The 24,495-nt window shown below is 49.8% G+C and overlaps 1 protein-coding gene across 1 annotated transcript; it reads left to right on the top strand.

Moving 5' to 3' along the window:
- The first annotated feature begins 1,514 nt into the window (after positions 1-1,514).
- LOC135549507 (alpha-taxilin-like) lies at positions 1,515-22,809 on the top strand. Its single transcript, XM_064979522.1, is given in 12 exon segments — positions 1,515-1,820; positions 2,161-2,211; positions 2,214-2,239; positions 5,258-5,428; positions 13,348-13,413; positions 13,808-13,936; positions 14,760-14,879; positions 17,111-17,185; positions 17,310-17,402; positions 20,364-20,459; positions 20,838-20,904; positions 20,907-22,809. Coding segments are annotated over 12 exon segments (1,347 nt in total). The 5' UTR covers positions 1,515-1,594; the 3' UTR covers positions 21,134-22,809.
- Positions 22,810-24,495: the final 1,686 nt, after the last annotated feature.

A 24,495-nucleotide genomic window follows, 5' to 3' on the forward strand; every position in this document is an offset into this window, starting at 1 on the left:
ATGGCAGGTGTGCAGTACAGTTCTATGGATACAGGATGAATGTGTGCAGGTAGCCAGGCTGAGAGATGTCTAGCTAGTTGTGTTTCATGGCACAATAAAATAATATATTTTAAAAGTTAAATGACACATCTTTACTGTTAGACCAACTGAGTTCCTTTTTAAATGATTAGGGATTATATATGGAATTATATGATTAGGCCCATAAGTGTGTGTAGCTAGCAGTTTAGCTTTGTGGGTTCTTTCTTTGATTGTTCTTTGAGTGTTTGTTTGCTTTGTTATTTTAATTCATTTTTATGTCCCCCTTACATACTTGAAAGTCCAATAAGTAATTGTTATTGCTGAATTTAATTTTTTGTTTACATCTTTCTCTCTGTCCCCTGTCGAGTGGCTGCCGTTTCCAACACAGCAGAGTCTGCAGCCGTCCCCACGGTCCCACCTGTAGCAGACTCTGTACCAGTTTCCACTGTAGCAGGCCCTGTACCAGTCTCCACTGTAGCAGACCCTGTACCAGTCTCCACTGTAGCAGACCCTGTACCAGTCTCCACTGTAGCAGACCCTGTACCAGTCTCCACTGTAGCAGGCCCTGTACCAGTCTCCACCGTAGCAGGCCCTGTACCAGTCTCCACTGTAGCAGACCCTGTACCAGTCTCCACTGTACCAGTCTCCACTGTAGCAGGCCCTGTACCAGTTTCCACTGTAGCAGACCCTGTACCAGTCTCCACCGTAGCAGGCCCTGTACCAGTCTCCACCGTAGCAGGCCCTGTACCAGTCTCCACTGTAGCAGACCCTGTACCAGTCTCCACCGTAGCAGGCCCTGTACCAGTCTCCACCGTAGCAGGCCCTGTACCAGTCTCCACTGTAGCAGACCCTGTACCAGTCTCCACTGTAGCAGACCCTGTACCAGTCTCCACTGTAGCAGACCCTGTACCAGTCTCCACTGTAGCAGGCCCTGTACCAGTCTCCACCGTAGCAGGCCCTGTACCAGTCTCCACTAGCAGGCCCTGTACCAGTCTCCACTGTAGCAGGCCCTGTACCAGTCTCCACTGTAGCAGGCCCTGTACCAGTCTCCACTGTAGCAGGCCCTGTACCAGTCTCCACTGTAGCAGGCCCTGTACCAGTCTCCACTGTAGCAGGCCCTGTACCAGTCTCCACTGTAGCAGGCCCTGTACCAGTCTCCACTGTAGCAGGCCCTGTACCAGTCTCCACTGTAGCAGGCCCTGTACCAGTCTCCACTGTAGCAGGCCCTGCACCAGTCTCCACTGTAGCAGGCCCTGTACCAGTCTCCACTGTAGCAGGCCCTGTACCAGTCTCCACCGTAGCAGACCCTGTACCAGTTTCCACCGTAGCAGGCCCTGTACCAGTCTCCACCGTAGCAGGCCCTGTACCAGTCTCCACCGTAGCAGACCATGTACCAGTCTCCACCGTAGCAGGCCCTGTACCAGTCTCCACCGTAGCAGGCCCTGTACCAGTCTCCACCGTAGCAGGCCCTGTACCAGTCTCCACTGTAGCAGACCCTGTACCAGTCTCCACTGTAGCAGGCCCTGTACCCCTCCCAGTCTCCACTATAGAGGAGGGGGTGTCGTCTCACTGTGACATGGCTGAGGAGCTGAGCCGCCAGCTGGAGAACATCCTCAACACCTACTGCCTGGAGGACAACGGGGAGGACGGGGTTAACCTGCCCAACGGCCAATCATACTGCCCCGTGCTCAACGGCCTGGCCAATGAGAAGGAGTTGGATGCCAAGCCGGAGGAGGTCAAAGTGAACGCCGGCGGAGTGGAGAAAGTGAAGATTCAAGAGAAGAAGAAGGTGAAGGGGCTGGGTAAGGACTGGTGCTGTTACTCTGGCTGAAATCAATCCCTGGGCCGTATTCCTGGATGCTTGTTGATCTGGATGCTGTTAATCTGAAATGATTGGCTGAGTGTAGGTCAGTCGCCTCCAATCCTGGAGACCGATATGGTCTTCCGGACCAGGATTGGTCACTAATATCTAGCTGTCATCCATCCAGATTATTTTAGTCATACATGTGGTGGCTAGGGGTTTAGGGCTGGATAGCTTCCCCTTGTATGTTGTTGGGTCCCTGTTGTGTTGGGGTGGTGTTGCGCTGAATATGCCCCCCCCCTGTGTTGCGCTGAATGTGTTCCCTCTCCTGTGTGTTGCAGGTAAAGAGATCACCCTGCTAATGCAGACCCTGAATACTCTGAGTACTCCAGAGGCCTCTGTAAGAAGTATGCTGATCTGGTAACTAGTGACTCTAATAGATGCTTTGACTCCGGTGTGGTTCAAAGGCTGTTTGATTTAGTTAATATCTTTTCATTTCGGCATGCTAGCCAACCTCTTATTTATAGCCTCCATCTGTGTATCAGACAGTAGTAGTTTGTCTCCTTGTGTTGGAGAATGGTCAGGGTAGCTCAACACAGGGTGACCTACAGGGGAATGGTCAGGGGTGACCTACAGGGGAATGGTCAGGGGTGACCTACAGGGGAATGGAGCAACACTGAGGGGAAACTGCAGCGGTTAGAATGGGCTAGAGGGAGAAACTGCAGCGCTTAGAATGGGCTAGAGGGGAAACTGCCGCGGTTAGAATGGGCGAGAGGGAGAAACTGCCGCGGTTAGAATGGGCTAGAGGAGAAACTGGGATAGCGGGGAAACTGCAGCGGTGAGAATGGGCTAGAGGAGAAACTGGGATAGAGGGGAAACTGCAGCGGTGAGAATGGGCTAGAGGAGAAACTGGGATAGAGGGGAAACTGCAGCGGTGAGAATGGGCTAGAGGGGAAACTGCAGCGGTGAGAATGGGCTAGAGGAGAAACTGGGATAGAGGGGAAACTGCAGCGGTGAGAATGGGCTAGAGGAGAAACTGCAGCGCTTAGAATGGGCTAGAGGGAGAAACTGCAGTGCTTAGAATGGGCTAGAGGGGAAACTGCAGCGGTGAGAATGGGCTAGAGGGAGAAACTGCAGTGCTTAGAATGGGCTAGTGGAGAAACTGGGATAGAGGGGAAACTGCAGCGGTGAGAATGGGCTAGAGGGAGAAACTGGGATAGAGGGGAAACTGCAGCGCTTAGAATGGGCTAGAGGGGAAACTGCAGCGCTTAGAATGGGCTAGAGGGGAAACTGCAGCGCTTAGAATGGGCTAGAGGGGAAACTGCAGCGCTTAGAATGGGCTAGAGGAGAAACTGCAGCGCTTAGAATGGGCTAGAGGAGAAACTGCAGCGGTGAGAATGGGCTAGAGGGAGAAACTGCAGCGGTTAGAATGGGCTAGAGGAGAAACTGGGATAGAGGGGAAACTGCAGCGGTGAGAATGGGCTAGAGGGAGAAACTGGGATAGAGGGGAAACTGCAGCGGTTAGAATGGGCTAGAGGGAGAAACTGGGATAGAGGGGAAACTGCAGCGGTGAGAATGGGCTAGAGGGAGAAACTGGGATAGAGGGGAAACTGCAGCGGTGAGAATGGGCTAGAGGGAGAAACTGGGATAGAGGGGAAACTGCAGCGGTTAGAATGGGCGAGAGGGAGAAACTGGGCTAGAGGGAGAAACTGCAGCGGTGAGAATGGGCTAGAGGGAGAAACTGCCGCGGTTAGAATGGGCGAGAGGGAGAAACTGGGCTAGAGGGAGAAACTGCAGCGGTGAGAATGGGCTAGAGGGAGAAACTGCCGCGGTTAGAATGGGCGAGAGGGAGAAACTGCCGCGGTTAGAATGGGCTAGAGGGGAAACCGCTGTACAGTGTCTTCACTGGCCAAGGACACGGCCGACACACCCAGCTTCCCTTGGCAGCCTGACTTGTTTCCCCCCTGGACTTCCATCAGTGGACTTATTGGAGCCATTTTATCAATAGCTTTTCATTTAGGTGGAACTGAACAGCTGTAATAGGATTGCATTAAACTATTTTCCGTGTGTATGTGTGTGTGTCCCTGTGTATGTTGTGCATTCGTCCCCCTGTGTGTGTGCGTGTGTGTGTCCCTGTGTGTGTGTACGTGTCCTTGTGTATGTTGTGCGTTCATGTCCCTGTGTGTGTGTGTGTGTCCCTGTGTTTGTTGTGCATTTGTCCCCCTGTGTGTGTGTTTGTGTCCCTGTGTTTGTTGTGCATTTGTCCCCCTGTGTGTGTGTTTGTGTCCCTGTGTTTGTTGTGCATTCGTCCCCCTGTGTGTGTGTTTGTGTCCCTGTGTTTGTTGTGCATTCGTCCCCCTGTGTGTGTGTGTGTGTCCCTGTGTTTGTTGTGCATTTGTCCCCCTGTGTGTGTGTTTGTGTCCCTGTTTGTTGTGCATTCGTCCCCCTGTGTGTGTGTTTGTGTCCCTGTTTGTTGTGCATTCGTCCCCCTGTGTGTGTGTTTGTGTCCCTGTTTGTTGTGCATTCGTCCCCCTGTGTGTGTCCCTGTGTATGTTGTGCATTTGTCCCCCTGTGTGTGTGTGTGTGTGTCCCTGTGTATGTTGTGCATTCGTCCCCCTGTGTGTGTGTGTGTGTGTGTGTGTGTGTGTCCCTGTGTATGTTGTGCATTCGTCCCCCTGTGTGTGTGTGTGTCCCTGTGTGTGCGTGTCCTTGTGTATGTTGTGCATTCGTCCCCCTGTGTGTGTGTTTGTGTCCCTGTTTGTTGTGCATTTGTCCCCCTGTGTGTGTGTTTGTGTTCCTGTTTGTTGTGCATTCGTCCCCCTGTGTGTGTCCCTGTGTGTGCGTGTCCTTGTGTATGTTGTGCGTTCGTGTCCCTGTGTGTGTGTGTCCCTGTGTGTGTGTGTCCCTGTGTGTGTGTGTCCCTGTGTGTGTGTGTGTGTCCCTGTGTGTGTGTGTGTCCCTGTGTGTGTGTGTGTCCCTGTGTGTGTGTGTGTGTCCCTGTGTGTGTGTGTCCCTGTGTGTGCGTGTCCCTGTGTGTGTGTGCGTGTCCCTGTGTGTGTGTGCGTGTCCCTGTGTGTGTGTGCGTGTCCCTGTGTATGTTTTGCATTCGTCCCCCTGTGTGTGTGTGCGTGTCCCTGTGTATGTTGTGTGTGTGCGTGTCCCTGTGTATGTTGTGCATTCGTCCCCCTGTGTGTGTGTGTGTGTCCCTGTGTATGTTGTGCATTCGTCCCCCTGTGTGTGTGTGTGTGTGTGTGTGTCCCTGTCTATGTTGTGCATTCGTCCCCCTGTGTGTGTGTGTGTGTGTGTGCGTGTCCCTGTGTGTGTGTGTGTGTCTGTGTGTGCGTGTCCCTGTGTATGTTGTGCGCGTGTCCCTGTGTATGTTGTGCATTCGTCCCCCTGTGTGTGTGTGCATTCGTCCCCCTGTATGTGTGTGTTTAGCTGGAGGAACGGCGGAACAATCAGAAGCTAATGAGGGTCCTGCAGAAGAAACAGTCTCAGCTGGTGCAGGAGACGGACCACCTGAGGAACGAACACATCAAAACCATCCTGGCACGCAGCAAACTGGAGTCACTCTGTCGGGAGCTGCAGAGACACAACCGCACACTCAAGGTAAAGGATGGTGAAGCCGGTACTTCCTCTCTAAAGGATGGTGAAGCCGGTACTTCCTCTCTAAAGGATGGTGACGCCGGTACTTCCTCTCTAGGTAAAGGATGGTGACGCCGGTACTTCCTCTCTAAAGGATGGTGAAGCCGGTACTTCCTCTCTAAAGGATGGTGAAGCCGGTACTTCCTCTCTAGGTAAAGGATGGTGAAGCCGGTACTTCCTCTCTAAAGGATGGTGAAGCCGGTACTTCCTCTCTAAATGATGGTGAAGCCGGTACTTCCTCTCTAAAGGATGGTGAAGCCGGTACTTCCTCTCTAAAGGATGGTGAAGCCGGTACTTCCTCTCTAAAGGATGGTGAAGCCGGTACTTCCTCTCTAAAGGATGGTGAAGCCGGTACTTCCTCTCTAGGTAAAGGATGGTGAAGCCAGTACTTCCTCTCTAAAGGATGGTGAAGCCGGTACTTCCTCTCTAAAGGATGGTGAAGCCGGTACTTCCTCTCTAGGTAAAGGATGGTGAAGCCGGTACTTCCTCTCTAGGTAAAGGATGGTGACGCCGGTACTTCCTCTCTAAAGGATGGTGACGCCGGTACTTCCTCTCTAAAGGATGGTGACGCCGGTACTTCCTCTCTAAAGGATGGTGAAGCCGGTACTTCCTCTCTAAAGGATGGTGAAGCCGGTACTTCCTCTCTAAAGGATGGTGACGCCGGTACTTCCTCTCTAAAGGATGGTGACGCCGGTACTTCCTCTCTAAAGGATGGTGACACCGGTACTTCCTCTCTAGGTAAAGGATGGTGAAGCCGGTACTTCCTCTCTAAAGGATGGTGAAGCCGGTACTTCCTCTCTAAAGGATGGTGAAGCCGGTACTTCCTCTCTAAAGGATGGTGAAGCCGGTACTTCCTCTCTAGGTAAAGGATGGTGAAGCCAGTACTTCCTCTCTAAAGGATGGTGAAGCCGGTACTTCCTCTCTAAAGGATGGTGAAGCCGGTACTTCCTCTCTAGGTAAAGGATGGTGAAGCCGGTACTTCCTCTCTAGGTAAAGGATGGTGACGCCGGTACTTCCTCTCTAAAGGATGGTGACGCCGGTACTTCCTCTCTAAAGGATGGTGACGCCGGTACTTCCTCTCTAAAGGATGGTGAAGCCGGTACTTCCTCTCTAAAGGATGGTGAAGCCGGTACTTCCTCTCTAAAGGATGGTGACGCCGGTACTTCCTCTCTAAAGGATGGTGACGCCGGTACTTCCTCTCTAAAGGATGGTGACACCGGTACTTCCTCTCTAGGTAAAGGATGGTGAAGCCGGTACTTCCTCTCTAAAGGATGGTGAAGCCGGTACTTCCTCTCTAAAGGATGGTGAAGCCGGTACTTCCTCTCTAGGTAAAGGATGGTGAAGCCGGTACTTCCTCTCTAAAGGATGGTGAAGCCGGTACTTCCTCTCTAGGTAAAGGATGGTGAAGCCGGTACTTCCTCTCTAGGTAAAGGATGGTGAAGCCGGTACTTCCTCTCTAGGTAAAGGATGGTGACGCCGGTACTTCCTCTCTAGGTAAAGGATGGTGAAGCCGGTACTTCATCTCTAAAGGATGGTGACGCCGGTACTTCCTCTCTAAAGGATGGTGACGCCGGTACTTCCTCTCTAGGTAAAGGATGGTGACGCCGGTACTTCCTCTCTAAAGGATGGTGAAGCCGGTACTTCCTCTCTAGGTAAAGGATGGTGAAGCCGGTACTTCCTCTCTAGGTAAAGGATGGTGAAGCCGGTACTTCCTCTCTAGGTAAAGGATGGTGACGCCGGTACTTCCTCTCTAGGTAAAGGATGGTGAAGCCGGTACTTCATCTCTAAAGGATGGTGACGCCGGTACTTCCTCTCTAAAGGATGGTGACGCCGGTACTTCCTCTCTAGGTAAAGGATGGTGACGCCGGTACTTCCTCTCTAAAGGATGGTGACGCCGGTACTTCCTCTCTAAAGGATGGTGAAGCCGGTACTTCCTCTCTAAAGGATGGTGAAGCCGGTACTTCCTCTCTAAAGGATGGTGAAGCCGGTACTTCCTCTCTAGGTAAAGGATGGTGAAGCCGGTACTTCCTCTCTAAAGGTTGGTGAAGCCGGTACTTCCTCTCTAAAGGATGGTGAAGCCGGTACTTCCTCTCTAGGTAAAGGATGGTGAAGCCGGTACTTCCTCTCTAGGTAAAGGATGGTGAAGCCGGTACTTCCTCTCTAAAGGATGGTGAAGCCGGTACTTCCTCTCTAAAGGATGGTGAAGCCGGTACTTCCTCTCTAAAGGATGGTGACGCCGGTACTTCCTCTCTAAAGGATGGTGACGCCGGTACTTCCTCTCTAAAGGATGGTGAAGCCGGTACTTCCTCTCTAGGTAAAGGATGGTGACGCCGGTACTTCCTCTCTAGGTAAAGGATGGTGAAGCCGGTACTTCCTCTCTAAATGATGGTGAAGCCGGTACTTCCTCTCTAGGTAAAGGATGGTGAAGCCGGTACTTCCTCTCTAAAGGATGGTGAAGCCGGTACTTCCTCTCTAAAGGATGGTGAAGCCGGTACTTCCTCTCTCGGTAAAGGATGGTGACGCGGTTGCTCACACTTGTACCTTTGTCACACTACTGAGCTAAAGCTGGGCTAGGTTAGGGAGGGCTGGATTAGGTTAGGGCTGGCTGGGCTGGGTTAGGGCTAGCTGGGTTGTGTTAAGGGTTATGCAGATGTAACAGTATAGCCCCTACCTGGGCTGGGTTAGGTTAGGGCGGGCTGGGTTGAGTTAGGGCTAGCTGGGTTGAGTTAGGGCTAGCTGGGCTGTGTTAAGGGTTATGCAGATGTAACAGTATAGCCCCTACCTGGGCTCGAACCAGAGACCCTCTGCACACAGTCAACCTCAAAGCATCGTTATCCATTGCGCCACAAGAGCCCATGCAGAGCAAGGGGAACAAGTACTTCAAGGTCTCAGAGCGAGTGACATCACCGATTGAAACGCTATTAGCGCGCACCACCGCTAACAAGCTTGCCATTTCACATTGGTTACACAGACATGCACAGTACGCTTTCAGACCTGCAAACATGCACGCATTTTGCGTACCAGCTACGCAATTCCTTGTCGATGTACGAGATCCGAGTTAGAAGTATGCAGAAATGAATAGGGCCTGATAAAACATTTTTTATTTGCGATGTTTTCAACATCTGTAAAATGATAGTCGAGAAACTAAAGCTTTGGTTGGGTCTTCCTCTCAGGCTTCCATGTCTTCTCCCTGGACCTCCTCAATGTCCACCTCTTGAACATCAGACTCTTGAGGCCTCATCTTCACTGTCACTTTCCAACCTTGTTGAGGGTGGCTCGTTGTAAGGCTCAAAAAGCCTCAGATGTACAGATATAGTTAAGCAGTTGGATTAAACAACTCCTTTGCAAGATAAATGTTTTAAAATTAAACATGTATGGAAACAGGTTAATTAACACTCAGTTAGCAGGCTCAAGCAAGCTAAAACTAGCTAGCAGAAATTGTTAAAAAGTTAGAAATGATTTAAACACACTTTGATGTAGGCTACTATTTACTAGTTAACAAAAATCACGTATGTCATATAAAATATATTCACCCCACCCAGTATTGTAATCAAAATTTACCAGAAAGCATGTAGTCCTTGGCTCAGTGTAGTAGTGTGGGCTCAATAGCATCTCATTAGTGTGTAAGATCTTGAGAATCAGCTGTACATGTGATGGAAGAATGCACTGTGCATGTAGAGGGTTGCAATTCTATTGAATTGGGGAGTTTAACCAAAATATGGCACAAGACCTAGAATTGCCTTGTGTATCCCACAAAAAAAGTTCACTGTTATAAGCCAACTTTTTTTTGATGAATTTAAGAAACATTCCCAAAATTCCCGGGCTTAACTTCCCATGGAAGTTTCCAACCCTTTGCAACCCTAGTGTCCGGTATTAGCTGTAGAGGCAATGCTTCTAAAATGACTTTGCACTAGATTTGAGATTTCTAAAATCTGAAATTATGTATGCACAGCAAAGAAATCCAATAGGCACCTTTACATAGGCTGAAACAGCGGACTCTTCCAGCAAACAGCGGTCTGAGTCCCTTTGCGGTAGCCTACTGAACAGCGGTCTGAGTCCCTTTGCGGTAGCCTACTGAACAGCGGTCTGAGTCCCTTTGCGGCAGCCTACTGAACAGCGGTCTGAGTCCCTTTGCGGTAGCCTGCTGAACAGCGGTCTGAGTCCCTTTGCGGTAGCCTACTGAACAGCGGTCTGAGTCCCTTTGCGGTAGCCTACTGAACAGCGGTCTGAGTCCCTTTGAGGTAGGCTACTGAACAGCGGTCTGAGTCCCTTTGCGGTAGCCTACTGAACAGCGGTCTGAGTCCCTTTGCGGTAGCCTGCTGAACAGCGGTCTGAGTCCCTTTGCGGTAGCCTGCTGAACAGCGGTCTGAGTCCCTTTGCGGTAGCCTGCTGAACAGCGGTCTGAGTCCCTTTGCGGTAGCCTGCTGAACAGCGGTCTGTCCCTTTGCGGTACACTGTCCCTTTGCGGTACACCCTTTGCGGTACACTCGAACCACTAGGCTACCCTGCCGCCCCTACACTCTAACCACTAGGCTACCCTGCCGCCCCTACACTCTAACCACTAGACTACCCTGCCGCCCCTACACTCTAACCACTAGGCTACCCTGCCGCCCCTACACTCTAACCACTAGGCTACCCTGCCGTCCCTACACTCTAACCACTAGGCTACCCTGCCGCCTCTACACTCTAACCACTAGGGTACCCTGCCGCCTCTACACTCTAACCACTAGGCTACCCTGCCGCCCCTACACTCGAACCACTAGGCTACCCTGCCGCCCCTACACTCTAACCACTAGGCTACCTGCCGCCCCTACACTCTAACCACTAGACTACCCTGCCGCCTCTACACTCTAACCACTAGACTACCCTGCCGCCCCTACACTCTAACCACTAGGCTACCTGCCGCCCCTACACTCTAACCACTAGACTACCCTGCCGCCTCTACACTCTAACCACTAGGCTACCCTGCCGTCCCTACACTCTAACCACTAGACTACCCTGCCGTCCCTACACTCTAACCACTAGGCTACCCTACTGCCCCTACACTCTAACCACTAGGCTACCCTGCCGACCCTACACTCTAACCACTAGGCTACCCTGCCGCCCCTACACTCTAACCACTAGGCTACCTGCCGACCCTACACTCTAACCACGAGGCTACCTGCCGCCCCTACACTCTAACCACTAGGCTACCCTGCCACCTCTACACTCTAACCACTAGGGTACCCTGCCGCCTCTACACTCTAACCACTAGGCTACCCTGCCGCCCCTACACTCGAACCACTAGGCTACCCTGCCGCCCCTACACTCTAACCACTAGGCTACCCTGCCGCCCCTACACTCTAACCACTAGGCTACCTGCCGACCCTACACTCTAACCACGAGGCTACCTGCCGCCCCTACACTCTAACCACTAGGGTACCCTGCCGCCTCTACACTCTAACCACTAGGGTACCCTGCCGCCCCCCTCTAACCACTAGACTACCCTGCCGCCTCTACACTCTAACCACTAGGGTACCCTGCCGCCCCTACACTCTAACCACTAGGCTACCCTGCCGCCCCCCTCTAACCACTAGACTACCCTGCCGCCTCTACACTCTAACCACTAGGCTACCCTGCCGTCCCTACACTCTAACCACTAGACTACCCTGCCGCCCCTACACTCTAACCACTAGGCTACCCTGCCGTCCCTACACTCTAACCACTAGACTACCCTGCCGCCCCTACACTCTAACCACTAGGCTACCCTGCCGCCTCTACACTCTAACCACTAGGGTACCCTGCCGCCTCTACACTCTAACCACTAGACTACCCTGCCGCCCCTACACTCTAACCACTAGACTACCCTGCCGCCTCTACACTCTAACCACTAGGCTACCCTGCAGCCCCTACACTCTAACCACTAGACTACCCTGCCGCCTCTACACTCTAACCACTAGGCTACCCTGCCGCCCCCTCTAACCACTAGACTACCCTGCCGCCTCTACACTCTAACCACTAGACTACCCTGCCGCCCCTACACTCTGCCGCCCCCCTCTAACCACTAGACTACCCTGCCGCCTCTACACTCTAACCACTAGACTACCCTGCCGCCCCTACACTCTAACCACTAGACTACCCTGCCGCCCCTACACTCTAACCACTAGGGTACCCTGCCGCCCCTACACTCTAACCACTAGGCTACCCTGCCGCCCCTACACTCTAACCACTAGACTACCCTGCCACCTCTACACTCTAACCACTAGGCTACCCTGCCGCCTCTACACTCTAACCACTAGACTACCCTGCCGCCTCTACACTCTAACCACTAGGGTACCCTGCCGCCTCTACACTCTAACCACTAGGGTACCCTGCCGCCTCTACACTCTAACCACTAGACTACCCTGCCGCCTCTACACTCTAACCACTAGACTACCCTGCCGCCTCTACACTCTAACCACTAGGCTACCCTGCCGCCTCTACACTCTAACCACTAGGCTACCCTGCCGCCTCTACACTCTAACCACTAGGCTACCCTGCCGCCCCTACACTCTAACCACTAGGCTACCCTGCCGCCTCTACACTCTAACCACTAGACTACCCTGCCGCCTCTACACTCTAACCACTAGGCTACCCTGCCGCCTCTACACTCTAACCACTAGGCTACCCTGCCACCCCTACACTCTAACCACTAGGCTACCCTGCCGCCTCTACACTCTAACCACTAGGCTACCCTGCCGCCTCTACACTCTAACCACTAGGCTACCCTGCCACCCCTACACTCTAACCACTAGGCTACCCTGCCGCCTCTACACTCTAACCACTAGGCTACCCTGCCGCCTCTACACTCTAACCACTAGGTTACCTACCTCCTCTACACTCTAACCACTAGACTACCCTGCCGCCCCTACACTCTAACCACTAGGCTACCCTGCCGCCTCTACACTCTAACCACTAGGTTACCTACCTCCTCTACACTCTAACCACTAGACTACCCTGCCGCCTCTACACTCTAACCACTAGGTTACCTACCTCCTCTACACTCTAACCACTAGACTACCCTGCCGCCTCTACACTCTAACCACTAGGCTACCCTGCCGCCTCTACACTCTAACCACTAGGTTACCTACCTCCTCTACACTCTAACCACTAGACTACCCTGCCGCCCCTACACTCTAACCACTAGGTTACCTACCTCCTCTACACTCTAACCACTAGACTACCCTGCCGCCCCTACACTCTAACCACTAGGTTACCTACCTCCTCTACACTCTAACCACTAGACTACCCTGCCGCCTCTACACTCTAACCACTAGGTTACCTACCTCCTCTACACTCTAACCACTAGACTACCCTGCCGCCTCTACACTCTAACCACTAGACTACCCTGCTGCCTCTACACTCTAACCACTAGGTTACCTACCTCCTCTACACTCTAACCACTAGACTACCCTGCCACCCCTACACTCTAACCACTAGACTACCCTGCCACCTCTACACTCTAACCACTAGACTACCCTGCCGCCTCTACACTCTAACCACTAGGCTACCCTGCCGCCTCTACACTCTAACCACTAGGTTACCTACCTCCTCTACACTCTAACCACTAGACTACCCTGCCACCTCTACACTCTAACCACTAGGTTACCTACCTCCTCTACACTCTAACCACTTGACTACCCTGCCGCCCCTACACTCTAACCACTAGACTACCCTGCCGCCTCTACACTCTAACCACTAGGCTACCCTGCCGCCTCTACACTCTAACCACTAGGTTACCTACCTCCTCTACACTCTAACCACTAGACTACCCTGCCACCCCAGCGAATCAGTCATCTCAGACTCATGAAGTTGAACAGCTTCCTGGACTGAAATGGAGCCTAAAGTTTAACCTGTTCTTGCAGGACAACGGGATGCAGCGTGCGCGTGTGGAGGAGGAGAAGAGGAAGGAAGTGACATCACACTTCCAGGTGAGCCACTCGCGTCATGTAAAGAGGGGATGAATGTCAAATCTTTTCCTTGATGCGTTGATTTATGGGCCGCCGTCTTCTCCAATGAGGTGAGAAATCTAGGAAATACTTTGTGGACGTTCAGCCAAAGATTCAATACCGGTTGGTGTCTATTGTGATGGAACGTCCTCTAGCGTGTGTGTGTGTGTTTGCGTGCGGTGTGTGTGTTTGCGTGCGGTGTGTGTGTTTGTGTGCGGTGTGTGTGTTTGCGTGCGGTGTGTGTGTTTGCGTGCGGTGTGTGTGTTTGCGTGCGGTGTGTGTGTTTGCGTGCGGTGTGTGTGTTTGCGTGCGGTGTGTGTGTTTGCGTGCGGTGGGTGTGTTTGCGTGCGGTGTGTGTGTTTGCGTGTGTTCCCAGGTGACTCTGTTTGACATCCAGGCCCAGGTGGAGCATCATGACGAGACGAATACCATTCTGAGGCTGGAGAACTCTGAGCTGGCAGAGAAGCTCAAGAAACTCATCCAACAGTACGAACTACGAGAGGAGGTGTGTGGTTACGAGTGGGGAGAACGGCGTGCGTGGTTACGAGTGGGGAGAACGGCGTGCGTGCTCGGTTACGGGTAGGGAGAGCGGCGTGTGTGCGCGGTTACGGGTGGGGAGAGCGGTGTGCGTGCGCGGTTACGGGTAGGGAGAGCGGAGTGCGTGCGCGGTTACGGGTAGGGAGAGCGGAGTGCGTGCGCGGTTACGGGTAGGGAGAGCGGCGTGCGTGCGCGGTTACGGGTGGGGAGAGCTGCGTGCGTGCGCGGTTACATGTGGGGAGAGCGGCGTGCGTGCGTGCGCGGTTACGGGTGGGGAGAGCGGCGTGCGTGCGCGGTTACGGGTGGGGAGAGAGCGGCGTGCGTGCGCGGTTACGGGTGGGGAGAGCGCGGCGTGCGTGCGCCGTTACGGGTGGGGAGAGCGGCGTGCGTGCGCGGTTACGGGTGGGGAGAGCGGCGTGCGTGCGCCGTTACGGGTGGGGAGAGCGGCGTGCGTGCGCCGTTACGGGTGGGGAGAGCGGCGTGCGTGCGCCGTTACGGGTGGGGAGAGCGGCGTGCGTGCGCCGTTACGGGTGGGGAGAGCGGCGTGCGTGCGCGGTTACGGGTGGGGAGAGCGGCGTGCGTGCGCCGTTACGGGTGGGGAGAGCGGCGTGCGTGCGCCGTTACGGGTGGGGAGAGCGGCGTGCGTGCGTGCGTGTTTCTAGGAAGAGCAGGCGGGAGGTCTGCTAGGACAAGTCCATTGACTTACACAACTAAAGCACACAAGGTGCAACTGCAGTAAATGTCTGACGATGTTCTGGTCATGTGAGTGTTAACCCCCTGTCCTCTCTCAGCACATTGACAAGGTGTTCAAGCATAAGGAACTGCAGCAACAGTTGGTGGATGCTAAGCTACACCAGGCTCAGGGTTTGCTCATAGAGTCAGAGGACCGCCATCACAGAGAGAAGGACTTTGTGAGTAACAGTAAAATAATGTTTTTTTGGTGAACACTCTAGTCAACATATTCAACTCGATGAGAAATATATATATATATATATATATAGATTTTTATTTTTTAGATATATATTTGTGTGTGTGTGTGTGTGTGTAATAATGACAATTACAACAATATTGAATCAACACTTTAATTTTAACTTAATATAATACATAAAATCAATTTAGTCTCAAGTATATAATGAAACATGTTCAATTTGGTTTAAATAATGCAAAAACAAAGTGGGGGAGGAGAAAGTAAAAGTGCAATATGTGCTATGTTAGAAAGCTAACGTTTAAGTTCCTTGCTCAGAACATGAGAACATATGAAAGGTGGTGGTTCCTTTTAACATGAGTCTTCAATATTCCCAGGTAAGAAGCTTTAGGTTGTAGTTATTATAGGAATTATAGGACTATTTCTCTCTATACCATTTGTATTTCATATACCTTTTAACTATTGGATGTTCTAAGAGGTACTTTAGTAAGGCCAGCCTAATCTTGGGAGTTGATAGGCTTGAAGTCATAAACAGCGCTGTGGTTCAAGCATTGCTAAGAGCTGCTGGAAAACGCAGTAAAGTTCTGTTTGAATGAATGCTTACGAGCCTGCTGCCGCCTACCACTGCTCAGTCAGACTGCTCTATCAAATCATAGACTTGATTATAATGTAAAAATACACAAATACGGCCAAATTTCAAAAACAAAACGTTTATTATTTTGGAACCGAAAAGTAAAAATATTGCTGTTACATTGTACAACCTTCAATGTCATAATTAATTACGATCTTTGTTGGGAAGAAATTATCTTCACACAGTTGGCAACAAGCCAGGCGGACCAAACTGCTGCATTTAACCCGACTCTGCTTGCACAGAACGCAAGAGAAATGACACAATTTCCCTAATTAATATTGCCTGCTAACATGAATTTATTTCAACTAAATATGCAGATATATATATATAGATAGATATATATATATATATATATATATATATATATATATATATATATATATATATATATATATATATATATATATATATATATATATATATATGTATTCATTTTAATCATGTTTATGGTTAATAAGGTACATTTGAGGTACATTTGTGCAACGGTTGTGCCTTGTTTCGCAAATGCGCTTCTGTTAAATCATCACCTGTTTGGCGAAGTGGAAGTAAGCTGTGATTCGATGTTAAATTGAACAGGCACTGCGTTGATTTAAAAATAAATCTTTGCTTTGCTGTAGTAAAGGCTTTACCCTTTTGTGTGTTAGACCAGCCTCTCTGGTATTTATTTACTGTTTACACAATAGTCAAGATGTTGTATTTATAATAATAATTATGGCTCCAGCTCCAGTAACACTGGACAGCGAGATAAATACTGTTGATGTTCTGTGTCGGTCGCTGCAGCAGGGAACTAATTTTGGGGGGGTTTTAGACGGCACAGCAAGTCTGAGCCCGGCACAATCAAATCAATTGCAGTCGGACTCCCTCTAGTCATTTCTGTGTCTTGATTAAAGGAAAGGATGACTCTTGGTAGACCCAATATGTATTTGGAAAGCCCTAGTCTCTTGTCTCTTCAGCTGCTGAAGGAAGAGGTAGTTTCAGACGATGGGTTAGGGTTGGTCTCATGTTGTCTCGTGTCTCTCCAACTGCTGAAGGAAGAGGTAGTTTCAGACGATGGGTTAGGGTTGGTCTCATGTTGTCTCGTGTCTCTCCAGCTGCTGAAGGAAGAGGTAGTTTCAGACGATGGGTTAGGGTTGGTCTCATGTTGTCTCGTGTCTCTCCAGCTGCTGAAGGAAGCGGCAGAGTCTCAGAGGATGTGTTAGGGTTGGTCTCATGTTGTCTCGTGTCTCTCCAGCTGCTGAAGGAAGCGGCAGAGTCTCAGAGGATGTGTTAGGGTTGGTCTCATGTTGTCTCGTGTCTCTCCAGCTGCTGAAGGAAGCGGCAGAGTCTCAGAGGATGTGTTAGGGTTGGTCTCATGTTGTCTCGTGTCTCTCCAGCTGCTGAAGGAAGCGGCAGAGTCTCAGAGGATGTGTTAGGGTTGGTCTCATGTTGTCTCGTGTCTCTCCAGCTGCTGAAGGAAGCGGCAGAGTCTCAGAGGATGTGTTAGGGTTGGTCTCATGTTGTCTCGTGTCTCTCCAGCTGCTGAAGGAAGCGGCAGAGTCTCAGAGGATGTGTTAGGGTTGGTCTCATGTTGTCTCGTGTCTCTCCAGCTGCTGAAGGAAGCGGCAGAGTCTCAGAGGATGTGTGAGCTCATGAAGCAGCAGGAGGTGCATCTCAAACAACAGGTAACAATCTCTCTAGAACTCTGTAGGACAGAGTGGATGCTCTACGATAAACATCCTCGCTGTTTCTGCTGAGCTGTAAAGGTAATATGTGAATGAACTCTCCTCCCTCTGTTCCCCCATCCAGCTGTCCTTATACACAGAGAAGTTTGAGGAGTTCCAGACTACTCTGTCCAAGAGCAACGAGGTGTTCACCACATTCAAACAGGAGATGGAGAAGGTGAGCCTGTGCGCGTGTTAAAATGGAGGCGCACCCATGTTTGAGTCCGCAGACCTGCCAACCTACACACAATTTGAAGTCAAAGTGCACTGGTACGAAAAACGATCCAGTAAATAGGATTCAAGTTGGCACATGGTTGGTTTTTGACTCAACCGTCTGAAGTTGGAGCTGAGCCAATCAGAGGACTTGGGGGAAAAAAAGTCTATCTCTCCGGTCCGCCCCCCCCGTAACCATGGTACTGTTTTCTCCCTGGGTGACGGCTCTCCACTTTGTCTGTTGATACCACTGATGTGTGAGGGGAAAATGGAGAACAAACTTTTTTGCCGAATACATTTCCCACTATGTATGTGTGTTAAGTTACGCACATACCCCAGGGTTTACCAAACTCTGTCCTCGGGATCCCTAAGGGATGCACATTTTGGTTTTTGCCAAAGCGTGTTGATTATTTGAGTCAGTTGTGTATTGTAGGCGTTAAAACCAAAACGTGCACCCCTTGGGGATCCCGTTTTGTTTTTTGCCAAAACGTGTTGATTATTTGAGTAAGTTGTGTATTGTTGGCGTTAACCAAAACGTGCACCCCTTGGGGATCCCGAGAACCGAGTTCGGTAAACGTTGACGTAACCACTGAGCTCTTTCCTAGTTAGCTCCTTCGCTAAGGCTTCATTACGACAAAAGGTAGTGAGCTACAGCGTTTAGTCTACTAAGCGAGAACCTTCTTGCCCGCACATAATCTCCGCGAAGACGTTAGTCGGCGAGTGCATTGACGAGCAAGGAAACGTGCGGTACTTCGGTGCTGCGTGGATGGAAACGGACATAGCAGAGAGCTGTTGTGATGTTAAACTGTTTCAAGATTAGCAGAGTTGTGTTAATGAATCAGTCCTCTGGAGGTCAACACAGTAGGCTGAAAACGATGTCATAATAATCAGGTCACCGATGGCGACGAGGCACGTTGAATGAATGGTAGCCTAGTGGTCGGGGCCCGGGTGGATGAGGTCGGGGCCCGGGTGGATGAGGTCGGAAACAAGCTCGTATAGCCCTAGTTCAGTTGTTTCACATTCCAAATATCCTTTATATACAGTAAGCTAGACGACTACATTACATCCAGTAATTGAATTATCCTGAATTTTATCGCAAAACAAAATGAAGAAGCCAGTTTACATTTTCACCCGACTATCTGCATAAAGACGCCTATTATTTCTAAGATGTTCCACTTCATGTTCGTCTCCAGCAGCACCCCAACATCAACTCACTGTATGTGAAAATGGTGTGTTTTTTTTTTTTAAGATACAGGAAGGTAAGTGTTTACAGTGACATCATCAATCAATTAGTATGCAATGCCTCCTCATTGGTTAAAATCACACGATGCACACTGATGTCTTTAGGAACACTTGTCTTCCTCACTCTTCTTCACTACAAAACATAGAAACGAGCTGTTTTCACATGTTGGTGCTGGAGGTGATGAATATGAAGTTTTTAATTAGAATAATCATGACCCCTACATTTAACCTAGAATAATCTGGACTTTTTATTGAGACCACCTCAATGTCATTTATGATCAAAACATAAGACTTCTGTGTTGGCTACATTGTTTGGTATAATTTAAGTTGCTAGGTTTCAGAAAATGGCAGGTTTAAACTTTTTTTTTTGAGAGAGAGAGAGGGGGGGGGTTGACTGACCCCTTCCGGACCTCCCCCCCACCCAACCGTAGGCCTACAGAGGCTTCATGCCCATAGGGGGGACATGGCTACTCAGATTTGTCCTGTTAAAATACTACAAGCCACCTGGCAATTTTATGAAGTACCCAGAAGCCATTTCATGCTATCAATCAAGTTAGAGTAGCTAGCTTGTCTATTAAAAAAACAAACATTTAAAATAAGGTAACACTGTCATTGTAAAAAGTCATTTGTTCTTAACTAACTTGCCTAGTTAAATAAAAGTTAAATTAATAAAATACACCAACATGAAGTCTCTTAAATAGGAGGTTGGGCCAACCACGAACCAGAACAGCTTCAATGCACCTTGACATAGATTCTGCAAGTGTCTGGAGCTCTAGTGGAGGGATACAACACCATTTTTCCACAATAAATTCTCTCATTTGGTGTTTTGTTGATGGTGGATAACGTTGTCTCAGGCACCTCTCCAGAGTCTTCAACAAGTGTTCGATTGGGTTGAGATCTGGTGCCCTGAGACGGCCAGGGATTGGGTTGAGATCTGGTGCCCTGAGACGGCCAGGGATTGGGTTGAGATCTGGTGCCCTGAGACGGCCAGGGAATATTACCTCGTTTTCATGCTCATCAAACCAAGTGACTGCTCGTTTACTCAAAACGTTGTAATTTATTTTACCTGGATCTTAGCTGGCCTGCCTGCTGTCAAGGTTGGTGGACTTTAGAAAAGCAATAACTAAATGTACTGAATACGACTCACATTCCTTGCAGAGCAACATAATTAGTGTTTTTTTTTAGATATATATATATATATATATTTTTAAATAACCAATAGACAGCTCAAGATGTATGCTTCGATATGCAGAAAAATAGACATACTTTTAGAATGAAACCGATCATGATTCTGCATTGCAGAAAATAAGCTGTTTCAGTTGTTAAAAAACAACAACAATTCTCCAAATTCCTGATCACCCCCCCCAGCCATCCTCATGTACTTTGTGATTATACATTTCAGTGTATTTCTAGTTAGCTGCTGAGGGGCAGCCAATTACCAAGTACCCATAAGTCTGTAGACTACTGAGGCAGTCTTCTGCCAACATCATTATTAGGCAATAAAAAAAAGGTGCCAAATGATTTGTGCAGTGTGGGTGTCGCACGTGTGCCGTTGTGGGGCTGGGGGTGCCGCCGCGCTGAAGTGGTACTCGTAAAAAAAAAAAAACGATTCCCGGGTTGGCAGGTCTGTCTATCTTTGTTGTAGTCTGTGGTCATGTGACCCTGTGTGTGTGTGTGTCCGTAGATGACGAAGAAGATCAAGAAGCTGGAGAAGGAGACGACCATGTATCGTTCCAGGTGGGAGAGCAGCAACAAGGCCCTGCTGAACATGGCTGAGGAGGTAGGCTGGACTCGGGATTTAAATCACTGAACATGGCTGAGGAGGTAGGCTGGACTTGGGATTTAAATCACTGAACATGGCTGAGGAGGTAGGCTGGACTCGGGATTTAAATCACTGAACATGGCTGAGGAGGTAGGCTGGACTCGGGATTTAAATCACTGAACATGGCTGAGGAGGTAGGCTGGACTCGGGATTTAAATCACTGAACATGGCTGAGGAGGTAGGCTGGACTCGGGATTTAAATCACTGAACATGGCTGAGGAGGTAGGCTGGATTTTGAATCTCTGAATGGGACTTTTAGATTAGTGTGAGTGCATTTTTGTTTTGTTGTGAAAAGTGCAAGGTGTCTGTCTGACTGACTGTGTGTGTGTTCCCTAGAAAACTCTGCAGGAGCGTGAGTTTGACAGCCTCCAGGGAAAGGTAGGGAGGCTGGAGAAGCATTGCAGAACGAACGCAACGAACTCAGCAAGAAGGTACAGGGCCTTAGCGCCGGCCCAGAGGACGACACAAGCCCAGGAGATGAATCCACCTCCCTCGCCCCCATAGACTCCCAGGTGCCCAGCCCAGACCCCGACACCACCACCCCTAGTTCCCCCACACCCTGCTGCCACTTCAGCCCAGAGTGGGACACTGAGAACCAGGCCTGTGGAGCCTCCCTCACTGCCCAGGAATGAAACCTCTCGCCTGGGCAACAACGCTCACACTCTCCTCTTCACCAACCAACTTCCAGCCTGCAAGCCAAGCCACTAACGTAGGCATTAAGAGTGTGGGTCTGTGTAATTCCCTCAAGAATAAGATGAAGTTGTCCCTTAACCACAGATCTGGAATCAGTTTCCATTTGGGTCCATCCTAACTAAAAACCCAATAGGGCGGCGCAAGAACCTGATCCTGGATTTGTAGTCGGGTAGCAGCTCCTACTTACTCTGGTTCCCCCCTGGAGAGTTGAAGGTGATGCCAGTCGGGAGATTGTGCCGCCTTGAAGGATCTTATCCTGCGTTTTTTTTTGTTTTTTTTTTGTCCTTTCCTTTGAGAACTCCTGTACGCAATCTAAGGAAAGAGTGCGCCCCAATTGGCACCCTATTCCCTAAATAGTGCCCTATATTTCACCAGAACCATATGGGAATAGGCTGTGTCACAATTGGCACCCTATTCCCTAAATAGTGCCCTATATTTCACCAGAACCCTAGATGTTGGACCACAAGAGCATTTAGTAGGTGTGTACGTGTCTCCATCGGTCTTTCTTTTGTGTGTGTGTGTGTGTGTGTGTGTGTGTGTGTGTGTGTGTGTCCGTCATACAGAGATACAGTGAAGCAGCAGATGTCTGGCCACAGCTGGACTTCAACCCAGAGCATGTAGGGATCATCACATTTTCAGTGCAAAGATCAGTGTGTGTATCTCTAGGTTGGTGATGTCACTTTTTTCCCATTCTGTTCTAGATATCATTGTTTATCCTAGAACCAGAGATGCAGAGTGTTAATGGATTATGTACGTATTCTGTAGGAATCTTGCGCATTCGGTGGATCTACAGAAAGTACCCTTTAACCAGGGGGTGTGTAATGTCTCGGGAACCAACAGGAAGCTAATAGGGGCAAACCAGGGAAGGGACTAAACTGAACTTGTCCAATATGAAACGTGTTTTCCATTGCAAAATGTTTCACTACAGTGTGCACTACTGAATACACCCCAAGAATAGAGGGAATAGCCTTGTGTTTTGGTTTGTTTCTTTATATCATGTTACACAGCAGAGTTTGTAGACTGTTCTTGATATGTTATTTTAGCACGTGTGTCTAATGGAGAATCACCACTATATATAGATATTAGTAAAAAAAAAAAAGATTTAACTAATTTAGATTTTTTTTCCCCGTCATCATTCCCACAATATGCATGCATCCATTCCACGCGCTCATATTCCTTGTTTTCCAATGTCTTTCTACAACATTTTTTTTATTTTACTAGGCAAGTCAGTTAAGAACAAATTCTTATTTTCAATGACGGCCTAGGAACAGTGGGTTAACTGCCTGTTCAGGGGCAGAACGACAGATTGTGTCCCTTGTCAGCTTGCAACCTTTCGGTAACTAGTCCAATGCTCTAACCACTAGGCTACACTGCCGCCCCGATGGAATGTTTTTTCATGCTGCCTTTCCTTGCTATCATGAGCCATGTATATGTTCAAGATGTAAGATTCCATAACCACTAAAACAGATACTGAAATGTGTACTGACCAAGGTTGGCTACCAATAATGAATGCCTGTGTGTGGGTGAGTGTACGTATGTTAGCAAGATTTGTTGAATCACAACTCGGATAGTTCGATTTGTTAATCAGGTGGAAGTAATAAAAGATTTTAACTGATATATCTATGCAACCCCAGCCTCGCTATTTAGTTTTGTGGCATTTTGATTTGACGAGAACTTAACTGAGAATGTGTTATCCCCTCCCGTCCTCGACACTGTCCTGGGGTGTATTCACTAAGAACCAAACGTTAAACAGGATGTAACCGGGAGGGAACTACCTGAATTCATCCAATAAGAAACTTGTTTTCGGTTGTAAAATGGTTTGCGAAGGTGTACACTAATGAATACACACCACCAGACGTAAACACTCAGTTGATCTTAACCACAGATCTAGGATCAGATTACTCTAGTCCATTCCTAACCCTGACCATTGGGAAGGTGAAACAACTGACCCTGTATCAGTGGTTAGTGGCAATGTCTACATAAACCGTGTAGTGTTCGAGTTGCCATGGTTATGACTCTGGTGCCTGGCGGTGTGTCACCCATAGCTGGCACGAGCTCCACGAGATATGGCTCAGAAAACGTACCTCATCCCAGGGATGATTAATGCGTTGTGCTCTGAGTTGTCCCATTATCCTAACTGTTACACTGAGGAGATTGAGCGACTGCTACAGCCAATAAGCTCCTTTTTTTGTTGTTAAACTAGAGACCTGCCATTCCATAATGGCTACTTCTAGCATAGGCATATAGCATATTGTAATGACCTGACTAGATCATAAAGGAACAATTGTCCAGACAGAGGCTTGAGTTTGCGAATTGACGGTTTATTAAACCAACTTTACACAGGCTACTGTTAGGGCCGTAGCACACGCCAAAAAGATAACAGATAACCCATAAGCCAATCGTGACCTTCTCTTGGGCAGCCCAGACGTAAGAGAGAGAATAAAGGTTGAACCTGGTCTTAACTTCCAATGCTCACCCCCCTGCCCAACCCCCTCCACGCCACTCCGCCAACCACCAGGATGCCCGGCATCAGAACATTCCAGGCATTCCCGTGATTGGCAGATAGCAGGTTGACTGACATGTCGGACCCCGCGAACACCGGGTACTGGTCAGTACAACACAACCACATCCTAGCCTAAGACATAACACACAGCTGTCTGTGCGGGTCGCTACACAGCCCCCCCACCACAAAGTCCCTCGTCCCCGAGGGAACAAACAAAGTCTCTGAAGCGACCCGGAGGTCTCCTTTGCCTGCGTGGCCGTGATGGTCGCAGAGTGCCCCCATGGGAACCAGGGGATGAAGGCAGGGATATGGGGGACAAGGAAGCGGGAACGGGTAATACAGTCCGTGGCTCTGGGGAACCACGCGGTGACACAGGGGGAGACAGGGGGAGTGGGCTGTCTGGAGCCTTGTCTGCGGCACCTGAGGGTGGGTGCCTGGAGAATGTCATTGCCAGAGAGGGGAATTGTGGGGGTTCCTGGGGTTTGGGGAAAAGAGGCCCCTCTGTATGGGGCTAACCTGTCCCGGTGCAGTGCCACCTTTCTCCCCCTGGGAGGAAGCTGCACCCGGTACACAACCTCCCCTACCCTCTCCAGGACACTGCAGGGTCCCACCCAGTGACTGTCCAACTTGGGGCATCTGCCTTTTTTTCTTAGGGGGCTGTAGACCCAGACCAGCTCCCCAGCCACAAAGTGCCTTCCCCGGGTGTGCACGTCATAGTTCCTTTTCTGCCTCACACCTGCATTCACCAGCTGCTCTCTGGCGAAGGTGTGGGCTGTCTCCAGGCGGTCCTGGAGTCTC

This window comes from Oncorhynchus masou, chromosome 12 (assembly GCF_036934945.1).
Source record: "Oncorhynchus masou masou isolate Uvic2021 chromosome 12, UVic_Omas_1.1, whole genome shotgun sequence".
NCBI classification, from domain to species: domain Eukaryota; kingdom Metazoa; phylum Chordata; class Actinopteri; order Salmoniformes; family Salmonidae; genus Oncorhynchus; species Oncorhynchus masou.